This window comes from Sander vitreus, chromosome 21 (genome assembly GCF_031162955.1).
Source record: "Sander vitreus isolate 19-12246 chromosome 21, sanVit1, whole genome shotgun sequence".
Lineage (NCBI taxonomy): Eukaryota > Metazoa > Chordata > Actinopteri > Perciformes > Percidae > Sander > Sander vitreus.
The window spans coordinates 22,484,624-22,500,668 of record NC_135875.1 but is presented as its reverse complement, the minus strand read 5'-3'; the positions used below and the strand labels follow the sequence as shown (position 1 = coordinate 22,500,668).

Genomic DNA, 16,045 nt, shown 5'->3' with positions numbered 1-16,045 from the left:
GGTGAAGGTATTATTATGTTTGACATTCCTTTTGTGATGCCTGTCTTTTCCAACCGGAAGGATTTGAACCAGTTGAATTAATAATTTTCACATTACACATTCACAATAGTTCTTCTCGTGATAGATGATTATGTTGTTATGACGGGTCTTTTGGGAAAACAACTATGACGCACAGTCAAAATCACAGCAGTGTGTTAGAATTAGCCTCTGTGTGTGTGTGCCTACATGTGTGTGTGGCAGTTGTTAAAACCATGTGTAATCAGCCAGGAAGCAGTGCCAGGGTTGTCTTTTTCTGTTTCCTGATCAGTATTTTGACACAGTTTTTCTACGTACTTTTCGCTGACCTTTCTCATAATGATTCTCCCTCTGTCTCTCTCTCTTTATCCTAAGAAAACATGCTCTCAAAACTGCAGCTCTGAAGTATTTACACTGAGTAAAGGCCATAGCACAGTAGTTAATGGCCTGCATGTGAACAACTTGTGTAAGAGGTGGTAAAGAGGTGGAATTGAACATTTGCTAAGCCCCACTCCCTTTAGTTACAGTAGCTACGCCTATTTATTTCATGTAGTTTACAATATCAAGGGCAGATTCTTAGAAATCTATGCAACAAGACAGCGGTAGACAAAAAACATTCTATCATTTCTAGCCGATGACTGTGTGAAATGATGATTAGTAGATTTATCAGCTAGTTAGCCATTTAATTAAACAATTGTTTGCGGGGTTTTTTTAAACAATTGTTTGTGTTCTTTTTTTTTTTTTTTTTCCTATACCAGAATGTTTTCTTGTGCAGCCAGACCATACTCCAATGCTGACACAGCACTTTGGTGGTGTGGCAACGTCAGACTACACCAAGTTGAACGGGTTTAGGCCACCTAGCTGAGCAATACCAATACTGATACTCATGGGTGGTGACTGTGTACATGTAGTCTATATCCATGACGTTTCACTTCTAGGATTGCTCCGGTGCCGCCGGAAATTCCACTGCATGTCACTCTTTTCGGCCGGTTGTCCGCTACCTTTCGCTTTCTTTGTGTTGGAATTTTAAACTCCAGTGGATTCATGAGGACTGTGGTTAACTGCTCCTCAGATCTCTGCAGGGTAAATCCAGACAGCTAGATAGACTCTCCGTCCAATCTGAGTTTTCTCTTGCACGACTAAAACAACTTTTGAACATACAGTAAACATGTTCCACCAAAGCAAGTTCCTTCCCGAGGCTGCCCAAGACGATTGTGATTGGTTTAAAGAAATGCCAATAAACCAGAGTGCGTTTTTCTCCTATCCCGGAATGCTGTGTCGACAAGCCCGACAGCACAGGCTTTTATAACTGTCATAGCAAGCATCTAACTACTCCGCTGCGGTGTGGAGTAATGTGTGGCAATGTGAGACTAGCATCTTGCTAACATTGACGTTGTGGGAAGTTGGGCTTAGCGTTCTCAACCTGGCAACCCCCCTGGAACTTCAAGTCTCGGGAGGAGGAGCTGGGGGAGATGGCTCTATCCAGTATTTTGAATTTGGACTGCAGTAACCATTTTAAACGCTAGCTGTGTATTACATATCGCACCTTTAAAACAGCTAAGCTACTCTTATAACATGTATCAAACTGTGTCAACACCCTACAAATAAATGAAAATAAATTAAACACCACATCTTATCAGTCATATACAAGAAAATATAAAGGTATACAGAAAAAAACAATAGCACCAAAAATTACGATATTTCACAGCTCCCCTTAGCCGTGTCTTCCCCGTATTTCCAATCCTGAAGTTGCGAAGTGCACACGCTGGTTCCGTAAGTGTTTTTCTGCATTCCCTTTTCATTTTTTCCTTCAACAATTTCCTCAGTTTCACTGTACATTGAAACACTGGACTCTCACAGAGATGTAATGATCTTGTAGGTTAATGTTATGGCCACCAGTTTTGATTGTTTCAACCTTGTTTTTGAGGAATCATATTTTGTCCGAAATTTTGGCATGGCAGACAGGTCTAAACTGCAATACCCATGAGCCTCGGCTGCTGTCACCATGGAGAAAAAGATAATGAATCAGATTGGTAGCAAATACTGTAGAGAGGCCATGCACATTGCGGGCCCCCAGGAAGTGCGCCGGGCTTTAAAGCCAATTTGACATGTGGACACGTGGAGCCCAAACTTACATGGCTAAAGAGACGTCTGTAAATCAGTGGATAGAATTCTTTTTTGCATTACAACCCCCACGAAATGACTCATTTCACTATCAGAATTGTATCCATTCGGTCTGATAATATTTGGAAAGTCTAGCCGAGCCGCATGATTAAATCATTTAAATCCCCATTCAAGTTAGCAGAGCGCAAAACCGGAAGTAACCGGCTCGGCCAGCAGAGGTCTCTAGTGCGCCTGCTGTAGCTCACTGAGCAACTGTCATAGAAATATACTTTCAAATACTTTAGCCAGGTCTTATTATACATCCATGGAACAGCCCCTTCCGGTGGACCATAATGGGACCTTATTTCGGAAAAGATTATGTACGGCAGTGAATGCCGTGATTGACAGAAAATGTTTGAAACTACACACCCAAAAGTCACATGAGTGACGTCTTGCTGAAGCTACAATGCCTGTGTGTGTTTCATAACTGGAGGTACTCACACAAGCAAGGCGTCTTGCTCATTCTTTCTCTTCTCGGCTGATAAATAAGATGAAACACATCAGGTAAGATAACATTACATTTGTGCGAGGAATATAGCTAAGCTAGCTAGCAAGCAAGTTGACGTAGGCTATATTGCGCGAGATGAGAACTAAATGGTACTTCGACAAAACTACAACCCAGAATTTAAGAGTGGATTAATTTAAGCTGCAGTGTACAGTATTTTAGTTTCTCATAGCTGTTATCTAGCACTTAACATGAAGTGACTAGAGTGTCTCTTGCTGAAATGCACCTTGGAAGTCAGTAGTTGTGTTTCCATCAATGTATTTGTATGCGCGTTTTGAAGTATCACATTAGAAAATGTTGATAGAAACAGCAAAATTCGAAACAAAAACGTTTTTACGCTCGCTTGAGGTGGTTTTTGCCTTTTTCGAAAAAAAAGTTAATGCGCAAAATGGGAGATGGAAACAGCTTTGCCTAATAAGTTGTGACGTAGCGAACATGTTACTCACATGACTATAGTCCTGGTATCCATCGGATGGGGGAAGGATCGGGATATGGGTCCCATCCAGTGCTCCGTACACTTGTGGCAGTACGCTATAGCCTGGGCCTCAGCCACGTCGGGTATATTGACCAATTGGTTCAACAGCTTGAATCGTATGTCCCTGCACATCGCGTATACACAGCGGTCAACGGTTATCTTGCTGACACCAAATGTCTCTGCCACAACCCTGTTTTCTGCACAGGTGGACAACTTGTACAATGCTACCCATCTCCATTTATCCAAAGAACTTGGCTTCTAAACTCTTCTATTTAGCAAGCCGGTTTGCAATCTACACCCATGCGTAACGTCAACTTGTGACGAAACTACGCTGTGCCTAGTCTAGTTTATTCGCTCCAAACCAGTTGATGGAAACGCTTCTTTTCTTTTTCTTATTTGAGACATTTTAAAAGTTCGCTTAAAATTTGCTTGACAATTAGATGGAAACATGGCTATAGTTATCAGCCTCAGAGTTTGTATGTAAAAACCAGAAAAATTCTAATGTAGTTTTACATCTGGACTGATGGTTTAACCAGGAGTTTCATGCCAATCAGAGTCTGAAGAGCTCAAACTGTAAGTTGTGTAACATGAGAAAAATCTATGAGACTTTTACTTTCAAAAGGAGGGTGACCAAAATAGCTCCTCCAACTTCCCAACTCTATTGCAGAGTGTGTGTCTGAATGAGATACCTGTGCGTGGCTGCAGCCCTGCAGCAACAGCAGGTATGGACAGTCGTGAGGAGGGTGAATGTAGTACTGTGTGGTGTTATCGTCCCTGTTCTCCGTCTCCTCCCTCTCTGACTCCTCTCTTTCCCGCTCGCCTCTCGGCCTCGACGGACAGAGGGTCTCTGTTTTGGCTTGTGGCCTGCCATCCCCCTCGGATGAAACTGCTAGGCTGTGAATGTGATTCTGTTCTGGGCTTGTTTTCAGGCTCTCATAACACGGCACTGAAGTTTGATTCAGACTCTCGCTTCGAACCTTGTGACATTCATCGTGATTTGTGTCCTGTTTGGTCTCTGTATCAGAATCGAAGAGGTCCATCTCACTTTTGCTCCTCAACAGTTTCTTGCCTCGCCCCATTGTCCTCTCTATGAGGGTGGAGGTCACTCTGGAGCGGCTCTTCTGCAGCTTTCGAGCCTGGGCATTGATACCTAACAGGGAGATGAATAAACAAATAAAACAGTTGGAAATTAGATTGGACACTGCTGTTAAAATGTGAGCAAATTGAGCTGCTAGATAAATAGCCTACATTAAGCCTAAATAGCCTACATTAAGCACATTACATGAGTAATGGAATGTAGTGATAGGGCAACACCCGATTTTTCCTGAAGTAAGGTGAGGTGTGCGTGAGCCTGTGTGTGTTCAGTGATTTGTACATCGTGCTGTTTATGCCAGAGTCAACACAGAAGAGCCCCATACAGGAAACAGACCTCAATGGAAAGAAAGACAGAGCTCATGGAAATAAAAACGTTCACCCACTCAGCAGGCATCCACAAGCTGACACTGATAGAGCGCTATCACAAGCTGCGCCATTCATAAAAGCAAAACACAAAACAGGACACACACTCTTACACTATGACCACAGCTGTGTCAACCACAGCTGGGAGCTCCAGAAATGATAGTAAGTGGTCCACCCTGGACATTTACAGTGCCATAAAGTATTTGTGTCCAGTATCTATGGAAAGTTCTGGGTATGTATTGGGTATATCTGCTGCATAATGCTTTGTAAATATCAGTTGAAAATATAATTTTGATGTGTTACATTTTTATTGCATTATGTTAAAACTGTAAAGTGTTAAATGAAGGGTGTGTCACTGGGAGACGTTTAATAGAATCACACGGTGTCTGCCATGCTCATTAAAATAAAAGTTTCTCTGACTTCTATAATAAAAGAAATAAAATAGACGTCCACATTTGTAACAGAAGTTTTAAAAGAAAGAAAAATAGAAATCGTAGACGTATTAAAATATAGTTTGTTCTGTGTGGCTTGGCTGATATTCAATGGAAAAACCCCATGCCAACAAACCACATTTTACTGTGAGAACTATAAAACTAGATTTTAATACTGAAAATATTTAATTTAATAGTACAAACTTTTATTCCAGGACATGCAGACACCCTGAATAAGGTTGTGGTATGCTGTGAAATGATCAGTCTCTGAAGCACTCTGAGGCTGCAGCAGTCAGACACACTGTACCAGCAGTGATGGTGTCTTTGTCTTTGGATGTCTTCTCCTCAACTGAGCTTCTTCTCTGGATTTCGAAACGTCTCGCCAGGCCTTCTCTGGGTTTCCATAGTGACTGCAGGAGAAGGGGCTTCTCATTGTCGCTCACGACTCGGAACCCTTCTGTCCTCCACCGATGATCTCCAGTGGAGCCAATGGTGTCACACAGAACGTAGTACTCTGCCTCCTCCTTGCCCAGGCCATACCTAGAAGACATATGAGGATACGTGTTGTCATCATAATGATGAAACTAACTGGAAATTAATTTAGCACTTCTTGTTTCTTTCTTTATTAATCACAATTGACAACATTGGGTTTACAGGCACACTGATATTCCACTATAATTCTGAATATGACTTTGTTCCGAGTTTGATATGGGTCATGTAAACAGCATATTCCGTTTCGATATTCTCCGAATAAAGCCTTTTTACCGAATATAGCATTTTGCGAAGAAGGCGTGGGATATGCCGGTATTATTCAGGTTTTTGTAGCATTCTTTGTACATGTAAACAGCAAGTTCATTTGGGATATGCCTCTCAATTGGGGTTTTTACTGCAGTTTGAGCCTCTTGCCTGTTCATGGCTTAAGGTCCGCTCTGTGCGTTGCTATGGTTGTTGTACACAAACCAACTAGCCAAAAGTGCATGGCTGCCGTAGAGATGCATGCCAAAAAGAAAAGCCCACGTCTCTGGTCGGAAGGAGAAACACACCGACTTCTAAACATTACAACAAACAAGACTTGTGTAACAGGTTTTTAGATATGACCAAACATCGCAATGCCGACATTTTCAAGAAGGGGGTTGAAGGAATGAAAGAGGGGCGCTGTGTTCGCACGGTCAAAGTCCACCACCAGTGGAAAACTTTGAAAAAATCCTATTTTGTAAATGGGAATATTAGTGGAATATTCACTTTCATTAGCCATATAAACAGCTTAGACTGAATAATGTATTTTTCGGAATAAGGGTAAAAAAACGGAATATTGTGTGCATGTAAACGTAGTCAGTGTCTATTTTACTCAAAGAACCTGTATGTAGGATTTAAAGATTTCAGACATTTCAATGCACTTTAAGATCGATGTTGCTGGATTACTGACATTCATGAGTCACGCTGAGTTGACTTTTAGCTACTCGTGCCACTGTTACACTACTGTTACATTTAGCTATTACTATTATCCCGTAATTGTCACTGGTGGCCACAGTGACCGCAGTTCAGTAAAAGTTACACAAATTGGCTTTTTCACATTATACATAGTAATTTGATCCATTATTAATCTAAAAAAAATTAGATTAGAGCAGGTTTAAAGTAAAACACTTCAATATGAAAATATGCTGACTGATGGAGGGGTCTAGTAGTTTCTTTGAACTAATCATATCCTTATCATGAATATTCCATTAGACCTGCATACAGTACATAAATGAGCTTATCAAGAGTCACAATCTTGCTGTGTGCTTAATGTATTTGCTAACCCATTACTAAATAAGAGATTTAGCTAAATGTTACTGCTACAGTGTACACTTTTACTGAGGGAAAAGAAAAATGATTTACTCTTTCCTCTACAAGCTGAATACCACTTGTATTATTCATTCCATTATATTTTTGGCTGAAACATGAAGCAAAGGCTGACAGACATTCACTCACTCTCCGCCTTAGAGCCCTGGCCGACAGTCTCTGTCTTTCACACAAATCTGTGGTTTTCTCTAGACCTTTTCAGAAGAACTAACTAAACTATTTGGCGCACACACACACACACACACACATGCACACACACGCGCACACACACACACACACACACACACACACACACACACACACACACACACACACACACAGACACACACACTCTCTGTGTGCACTGTACTGCAATTATAATAAACAGAACAACGTGTAAGGTCGACTTTGTTCATCTGAAATATATTAATCACAACATGAACATGCCCTCCTTTCATCAACCGCCAAAGTTTTGCGCATCAAGGACTGTTGTGCCTGCCTTTATATACAATGGATGTAGCACAAAGGTATATTACAGCAGAGGAAGCATGTGGATGGACATAACTCACCTTGCGTTGACACACATACATATAAAGCAGACACATATGGCAGGCAGACACACACACACACACACACACACACACACACACACACACACAGGCACAAATAACACATGGCCTTACCGTTCAAGGGCCTCTCTGACTAGCTCTTTTGCACTAGAGTGTGTGGTGGCCAGGACACTCTTATAGTGAGCTCCCTCACAGATTTCATTTCCAAAGATCTTCAGGATTCCTGGAGCAGTTATCTGATTGGACAGCTCAGATGGGTCGTCCACTTTTAAAGCATCTGCAGTGATCACTGCATGACAACAAATGGAAGAGGTTTTAATGTAAGTTCTCAGTTGCGGTTCGTTAGTATTAATGGCAGATTTGCCATTTACCATAAACCCAGTAGGAAAAACATTCGTAACATACCATGTACACTATGTGTATACTATAGACCAAGGCCGCCCAATCCCTTTGTTTGATTGCTCATTCTCCTCTTACTTTGAAAATGCTGTAAAATCCTAGATGTAATGACTACTAAATGTACATTTTGTGCAGCTAAAAAGTACTTCATCTGAGTTTTATTGCAATGTAAAGCACAGTGCTTTTAAACTTCCGTCTTAAATTAAAAACCTAAGTTTTATCTACGAAAAATTACTAAAATTACGGTATTCTTCAACATCAACATACATACATTTTGGCCCTTCACATATAAGAATTTGGGCACCTCTGCAATCGACCAATGGGCTTTACTAACAGCATAACAGATGGAATATGTGCGCTGACGGGTGACAGTTGAGCTGGTTCCTTCATTTTTCATATGAAGCAATGACATTCAAAATCCTATTAAAAAACATTTAAGCAGTCTAATTATATTGGCATTTGTGTGTATACTTTCTTTAGTCAATTTTCCCGTGTAAATACGATTTGACAGTAGTCAAACTATGGTTACAGTTAAAGTGTCAAATTATATTTACTCTTGTTACTGACCTTTATGTGTAAAACAAGTGGCTCTCAAAATGTATGCAGCAATGATTTATTAATGATAAAATGCTACGCAAAGCTGTGGCAAAGTGACAATATATTATATATATATATATATAAAATGACAACAAAATCCTGGACAAACATGCAGGGAGAAATGTCATGTCATTGGGACGTACTGATTTCCTTCCTGGCCTGGATGGACAGCGAGGACCTGATGCCTGCTGTCAGTGTCATGGAGTTGGAGTTGGAGGTGAAGCCGCGGAGGAAGACACCTGAGAGGCGGTTAGTTTGGTGACGGATTCGGCTCTTGCTGGGCTGTCTGACGGTCACACCCTCTGCTGACCTGTTGGTGCGTGAACTGCCAGTGGATGCAGCTGATCTGATGAATAGAGGAGAAGGATGGGTCCTTAAGGAGATTCCTTGATCGTGACATTGAATCCCTACCACCTGAGCTCTCTTACCTCAGTAAGAGAGGTAGGATGGAGCCCAACAGAGACCAACAGTGTTTCTCACCATCATGTGAACAGAGGGAAAGGGGGAAGGGTAGATCAATTGTTAAAGAAGGAGACAAACGAAGGAGAAATGATGTAGAAGAGGGAAAAAACAGAAGATAGAAGACAGAAAGTACAAACAACAATTGATGTCACAGCAACGGAGAAACTAAAGTGATAAATAGTAAAGTATTTAGAAGGAAAAAAGAGGCACAAGTTGCGCAAAACATTCTACATTCTACACGCATTTAAATAACATATGAGGATTACTCCCAGAAACCTAGATCACAAGGTTCTATCACCTTGCACAATATCATCCAGTCTCCTTCACTATGCCTCTCTCAGCTCTCTCTGGACATTAATGAAATAATGAAGTGTTGTTTTACTTCTAACCAAGCCTGTAAGCTTCTTATTACTCTGGTTCAAAGGTTCTCTGGAGTAACGCCACCACTTGGATATGAAAGATTTAAAGCTGTGGTGGGCACTTCATTTTGCCATTGTCAGGCAAAAATTCCATAATAATCTTTCATAGCATATTGTTACTCAAGCGGGCAAGAGAAAACGTCTGCACCTTCTATTGGCTCTGTTTTCAGGCTTTAGAAAATCTAACCGTGACGGTAGATGGCCAATCACAGGTAAATTCAGGGAGAGAGAGAGAGAGAGTGTTCCTATTGGCTGTTCTGTACATTGCCCGTGCGACAGCGAGGTAAGAAGGAGAACTGCAGGAAGAGGTCTCACTCTACTTCAATTTCTGGCATTTATTAGTATTCTAGCTACTGCAGCTTTAAGGTTTGATTAATATTACTAGAGCCATGTCCGTTCAAAACGTGCAGTTCCTAATGGGCCGAATTTTTGGCTTCCAGTGTTGCTGCTTACAGCTTTCTCGAGAACCATTCACACTCAACACTGCTCCTCCTTGGGTCCTGAGCAACAACCTGCCATGACGTAGTTGCGTCCCCTAGCAATGTTACGGTATACTTGTCATTTGCTAACAGCAGCTATTTGGGACCAGGCTATTTCTGGGAACAAAAGCATTCATTCCGAAAGTTCAACCCAGTCTCACGGCAGTTCGTGAAATGGTCACGTTATTTAATCGATTGATTCGTGTTCACGGGGACGTTTTTCTCGTAGTGGCCAGCACGAAAATGTAAAGTAATGTATTTTGTGATCACAGCACGAATACGGTAGGGAGTAGTATAAAAAGCCAAAAATCCGCATAGGGAGGTTGGTCCGGGTGGTGGATGGGTCAAACAATACAGGACTTTCACCCGGGAGACCAGGAATTGCGTCCCGCTTGTGGCGTTTTGTTTCCCCGTTGTCTTCCTAATCACAACCATCCCGTTATTGTCGCGCGTCCCCAGCGGCCGCCTCCCGGCGTGTGAGGCGTCCTTTCCCCGTTGTGTTTTTCCTAAACCCAACCTCCGCCATCCCCCATTGTCGTGCGTCTCCCAGCGTGTGAGGCGTCCTTTCCCCATTGATTTTTTCCTAAACCCAACCTCAGAATAGATGGTTCCCATTTCATGCTGGCCACCACGAAAAAAACGAGATAAACATGTTGTTGTACACAAATCAATAGATTAAAAATAACTTGACAATTACACAAATTGCCGTGAGACCGTGTTACATTGCTGATGCTTGAAATGTTTGAGTTTGCTACAATGTAGGTCTCTCTTTCCTAATCTGTTAATGAACGTACTATAACGAGCGACGGAGAGCGAGCTGTACCCAGCATGCTTTTCGGCGCTGTTAATGTTAGGCAATGTTAATGTAATAGGGGTCCTCTTTTAATGCACTACACAGTAGAGCCCTGCACAGGACTGTTTTCTTAATCCCATCCCACCCACTCCCAATGGACCATTACCGTGTGTATGTCCTACTCCTGCCCACACCCACAAACATTGTGACCATATACACACCCTGCACAACAGAGTTCATCAGAACTCAGGCTTCTGTCTGGTGGTCTCATAAACGCTTCATGTTACTTCACATGTAGGCTACTAAACTAGGAACAATACAGAAAAGATTAGTATATAATGGTGAAGCGTTCTCACTTAATAATAATTCATGAATTATTAAAATATGATTTTTTTTCTGGGTCTGTGACAAGTTGATGACAAGATGAGGGAAAAGCTGCTAAAATCAGCAATATGCCACAGTAACTGTAGAAAGCACATTTCCAGGCTTTGCCTCTCTGCTTCTGCTCTCTGTGTTGCTGTTCTCAAAATTCCTTCGCTACGGGAAACAACAACCTTCAAGCTAGCAAGCTACACGCTGACAATGGCAAGCGTGGCGATACACTGGTAAGAGCAAATAAGGTTTAACCATGTATCCAGCTAATTTAAATAGCTCATGCTACTGTATTGTGTGAATAAGTTAACTTTATTTAAAGGTCCCATGGCATGAAAATTTCACTTTATGAGGTTTTTTAACATTAATATGAGTTCCCCCAGCCTGCCTATGGTCCCCCAGTGGCTAGAAATGGTGATAGGTGTAAACCGAGCCCTGGGTATCCTGCTCTGCCTTTGAGAAAATGAAATGAGCCAATCTGGAATCTTCCCCTTATGACGTCATAAGGGGAAAGGTTACCTCCCCTTTCTCTGCTTTGCCCGCCCAGAGAATTTGGCCCGCCCATGAGAAATAGAGAGACATCATGGCTTGCAAACAAGCGAAGCATGGCAGTTGATCAAGGCCACACCCCCACCCTCCACCTTGCCCCCCCTCTATCCTCCTCAATAAAATTTAAAGCTACAGACACAGAAATGGCAGATCCTAAGGAAAGCTCATTGTGGGACTGGCTCTAGTGGCTGTAATTCTGCACCAAGGCTGAATTTCGGGAAAGAGACTTCAGATACAGTATTAGGGGACCACTAAGGTCTATATAAAAGAGACTTTAGATACAGTATTAGGGGACCACTAAGGTCTATATAAAAGAGACTTTAGATACAGTGTTAGGGGACCACTAAGGCCTATATAAAAGAGACTTCAGATACAGTATTAGGGGACCACTAAGGTCTATATAAAAGAGACTTCAGATACAGTATGAGGGGACCACTAAGGCCTATATAAAAGAGACTTCAGATACAGTATTAGGGGACCACTAAGGTCTATATAAAAGAGACTTCAGATACAGTATTAGGGACCACTAAGGACTATATAAAAGAGACTTCAGATACAGTATTAGGGGACCACTAAGGCCTATATAAAAGCATCCAAAAAGCAGCATGTCATTGGACCTTTAATTTTTTACGTGCCATTTTCTTTTGTTCCACCAAAACAAGTTCTTATACAGCCGCTGAGTGGTTAATTAACTGCTTTAATCTTATTTTCAACTTGTTGACTCTATTCTTCTGGTTACATCACAGGACCCGCAATTTATTATTTGACCGCCCGCTTCCATGCAGCAAAGTTAAAACCACAGAGCCCTGTCCAAATTGCACCAACTTCGACATGCACGTCCTTGGTTCCCCAGCAAAACACCTGCCAAGTGTGAAGTAGATCGGATAAACGCTTTTCGAAATATGCGAAGGACACACACACACACACACACACACACACACACACTAAGAGACAAATGGGACAAATAAGGTTTTACATCTTGGGCTTTTTAAATATTAGCAGCCAATCACCAAACCAAATGTTATTGCATTGTTGCTACATGTCAAGATTAAAAATGTTACTTGTACCAGAACTTGCATGGTAAGCCATGTGGCATGTTTATTTTCTCTTTAAAAAAATAGTAACAGTAATAGTATAAGCCTACTGTAGCTAAAACAGTACGGGCAGCCTATAACACCAAAAATGGTTGTAGGATGTTGCATTTTATTAACAGTTTGACCTATTATCAAAATATTTTCACAATGCACTTTAGTTTTTATTAGACATTTTTAGTATTTTTGTCACTTAAGAATATGAAAGATGAGGAAGTGAGTCCATGTCAGCCAAATAGACCAGAATTAGCCATCATTGTTACACACATGCAAGCGTTCATGCACATCACACATTTAGGTTACATTCATGATTTAATGAATTCATGACTGAACTGATAAATGGATTTAACCATTTTTTTTAAAAAAACTATTAAAAAATAACAATTGTTCTTCAATGAAGCTACATTGTTCAGTGTCCTTTTTAACCACCAGTGACTGTCCCATTTTACATGAACATGTCATCGGAGTGAGGTAGAAGTTTTTGATGTGTTTAAAGGTCCAAAGACCCTAAAGTATTTTACTTGGGAACATATTGTCTATATATAAATTATGTGACTTCGCCCTATTTTGTTGTTCTGTGGGCTTGTTAAAAAAAAAGTGCATTTAAATGTGCTTTTATGAGTTAAGTGTTTGATTTTTACCTTTTCCTCTTTGTTCCGTCAAATCATTTTCCAGTCTCCCCCTTAACCCACGAAAAAAAAATGTCTGATGTAGGCCCCTACCTTCAAAATAGAAGAGAACTTGTAGACTTGTAGAATGATTTTTTAAGAGCATAAGAAGAGAATAACACATTAATGTACATGTAAATGAAAATTATATGTGTAGAGACAAATAAGACTTTTCTTGTCAACATAGTCAGCATAACTCTCCAAGAATTCATTGTAAAAGCTGAGTTTCTACTTACTGCTGAGAGCCATCACTTGTCTTCCTTCCCAACTTGAAATACCGTTTTTTAGGTGAAGCTGCAGGTAAAATCGGTGGTCTTGGTGGGAGAGAACGCCACTCCTCAGAAGAAAATGTCATCTGATTCATTCCTGTGTGCTGGACTTAGGTATTCCTGTTGCAGATAACTAGATTAAATGAAGACAAATGGTTCCTATCATGTCAAATCAGCCTGTGATGCGCACAGATTGCTTTGTTTCATTCCTGGAATGTCTCACCCAGGACAAGCGTCACAAAGCCATTCAGCTGCTGCATGTCACGCACTTTAACAGGAACAGGCGCTGCAGATGTTTCCAACCCTCATCCAGCTGTTGGAACTGCCGTCGCTGGGCCGTTCAGTTTTACGACGGCGACCCAGGTTCTAACTTTACTTCAATGTTTCTGTGACACTAACACATCAGTTGAGTCATTTGACTGAGACCTGTTCAACAAGTAGACACATCTGGACACTTCAAATTGATTCCGTGTGCTGCTGGAGGAGGCAGTTTGTTTCAAATTCAGATCGAACCCGCTCTCCAGATGTGCGTCGACAGCGCAACTGTTTGGAGATGCCAAGTGCACACACCCGCCCACCCATACTAAAACTTTCAAAATAAAATCCTCACAGGAGAACGCGTTTCAGGTTATTCAGGTTTTTTTCTTAATTCTAAAGCTACTTATCTAATATTTCGGTAGTGAACTTGTTGAGGAAAGCTCTTGGATTCGTAGAGTTTGTATCTCAACTCAAATGCAAACGAGCAGAGAAACGGTCCTCATGAGCACCAATGAACCAAACATTGCTGCGTTCACAGGACTCCATCTTCTGGCTATGAACAGATCTAAACTGAGATTAAAGGATTCTTGTAGCCTAAAGTAAGGAGCTTACTGTGTTACCTGCAAGTGATAGAAGTTTGTGATTACATATGTCTGACCTCACAGTGTGTATACATCAATACGCTTTGCTCCAGTAACAGCCCTGCAACATTACAACTCTTCTTACTAATACCAATACTATCAATAGAAAAGCTAATGCACCTGCTCCTTCCAAGCCATCCCAGCTACCTATGCTAGCCTACTACTAATGTGAATACCAAGTGAGTAACGAAGTACATTCAAGTAAATGTAACTTTTTGTTCCATTTTGCTGGTGGCTGCATTATGTTAACCTACGTTTTCCATGTAAAATATATAGTCTAAATACTAAATAGAAATAACCATGCATTATGTTAAAACAAACAAAAAACGAACAAAAAACACTGTAAAACTGTAATATTCTGGCAGCTGTGGTAGCAAAAAAAAGGAGAATAACAGAAAATAACTTTCATGGAAAAATACAGTAATTTTACATATTTAAAATACGTGTTTTAACTTTAATTTTAAATGAAATCTAAAGGATAAAAACACATTTTCTCTATTCACTAATTTGATTTAGTTGAAGAAAGAAATGTATTTACAGTGTTAAACTGGAATTTAATAGTTTGATTTATTAAATAAAAGATAAATATCTGTGAAAGCAGGATACATACAGGTTTTTCATGTTCTTACATTCACAGTCTATTTTTGTATTTATTTATTATTTTTGTGTTTTTACAAAAATACAGGAAAATTCTGTAAAATGAAACTTAAGGTTATATTCATAACCCTGGTTCTTTGAGTAACATGAGTGAGATGTGTCACTACAGGAGCAAGCCTCACTGCAACCCTCAGAAGCACTTGCTTGTGAACGTGTGTCCGTCTGCACCAGGTGGCACAGCGTCATTTAATATTCTCACCCGCCCCAGCCGGTGAGACATCTCACTCATATTACTCAAAGAACTGGGGTTATGAATATAACCTTAAGTTCTTTTTGATAATATTCATTTTGATGTCTCACTATAGGATGTGGTAGCTCCCGAATTGCTAGACAAGCTTATCTAGTGTCCACCAACCTGCAGGAGAGTCACTCTGTTCCAACTAGGACTCCAACACTGCGCATGCCACGCACAGGGCTGAGACGTCCAGCATGTAAAAGCGGACAAAAGTGAGAGGCGAGGACCAGCTCGCTGCAGCACAAATGTCCCAAACAGAAACACCCCTGAATAGGGCCCAGGATGCGTCCAAGCCACAGGTTGAGTGCGCAATCAGACCTGCGGGAGGCTGAAACCCCGACCTGTAAGCCAAGGCAGAGTCTCCGCTGACCGGCCTTCCAGAGTCTCCGCTGACCGGCCTTCCAGAGTCTCCGCTGACCGGCCTTCCAGAGTGTCCGTTGACCGGCCGTCCAGAGCCTGTGCTGTGCGGTGAGCCTGAGCCCGTGCTGTCCAGCGAGCCGGAGCCGGAGCCGGTGTTAGGCGAATTAATCAATTAAATCAAATCAAATCAAAGAGAAATGTTCTCTCCACGTCTTAAAATAGTCAAAAATATACTACAGTAGTGGTTAATATTGATCCGATACCAAGTAAATACAGGGCCAGTATCACCAATACCGATACTATACCGATACTTTTTAATAATTAAGGTGGATTCATCATCAAATTGCTTAATCTGAATG

General features: G+C 41.1%; 1 protein-coding gene across 1 annotated transcript in view; it reads right to left on the bottom strand.

The window, feature by feature from the left end:
- The window catches only part of radil2b (Ras association and DIL domains 2b), a 36,372-nt gene extending 22,712 nt beyond the window's left edge, over positions 1–13,660 (bottom strand). The window contains exons 1-5 of the mRNA XM_078279183.1: positions 13,503–13,660; positions 8,577–8,779; positions 7,552–7,726; positions 5,355–5,587; positions 3,848–4,308 (exon numbers count right to left, since the gene is read on the bottom strand). Of these exons, the coding sequence (XP_078135309.1) occupies positions 3,848–4,308; positions 5,355–5,587; positions 7,552–7,726; positions 8,577–8,779; positions 13,503–13,630 (1,200 nt within the window). The 5' untranslated portion in view covers positions 13,631–13,660. The remainder of the gene's footprint in view (positions 1–3,847; positions 4,309–5,354; positions 5,588–7,551; positions 7,727–8,576; positions 8,780–13,502) is intronic.
- Positions 13,661–16,045: the final 2,385 nt, after the last annotated feature.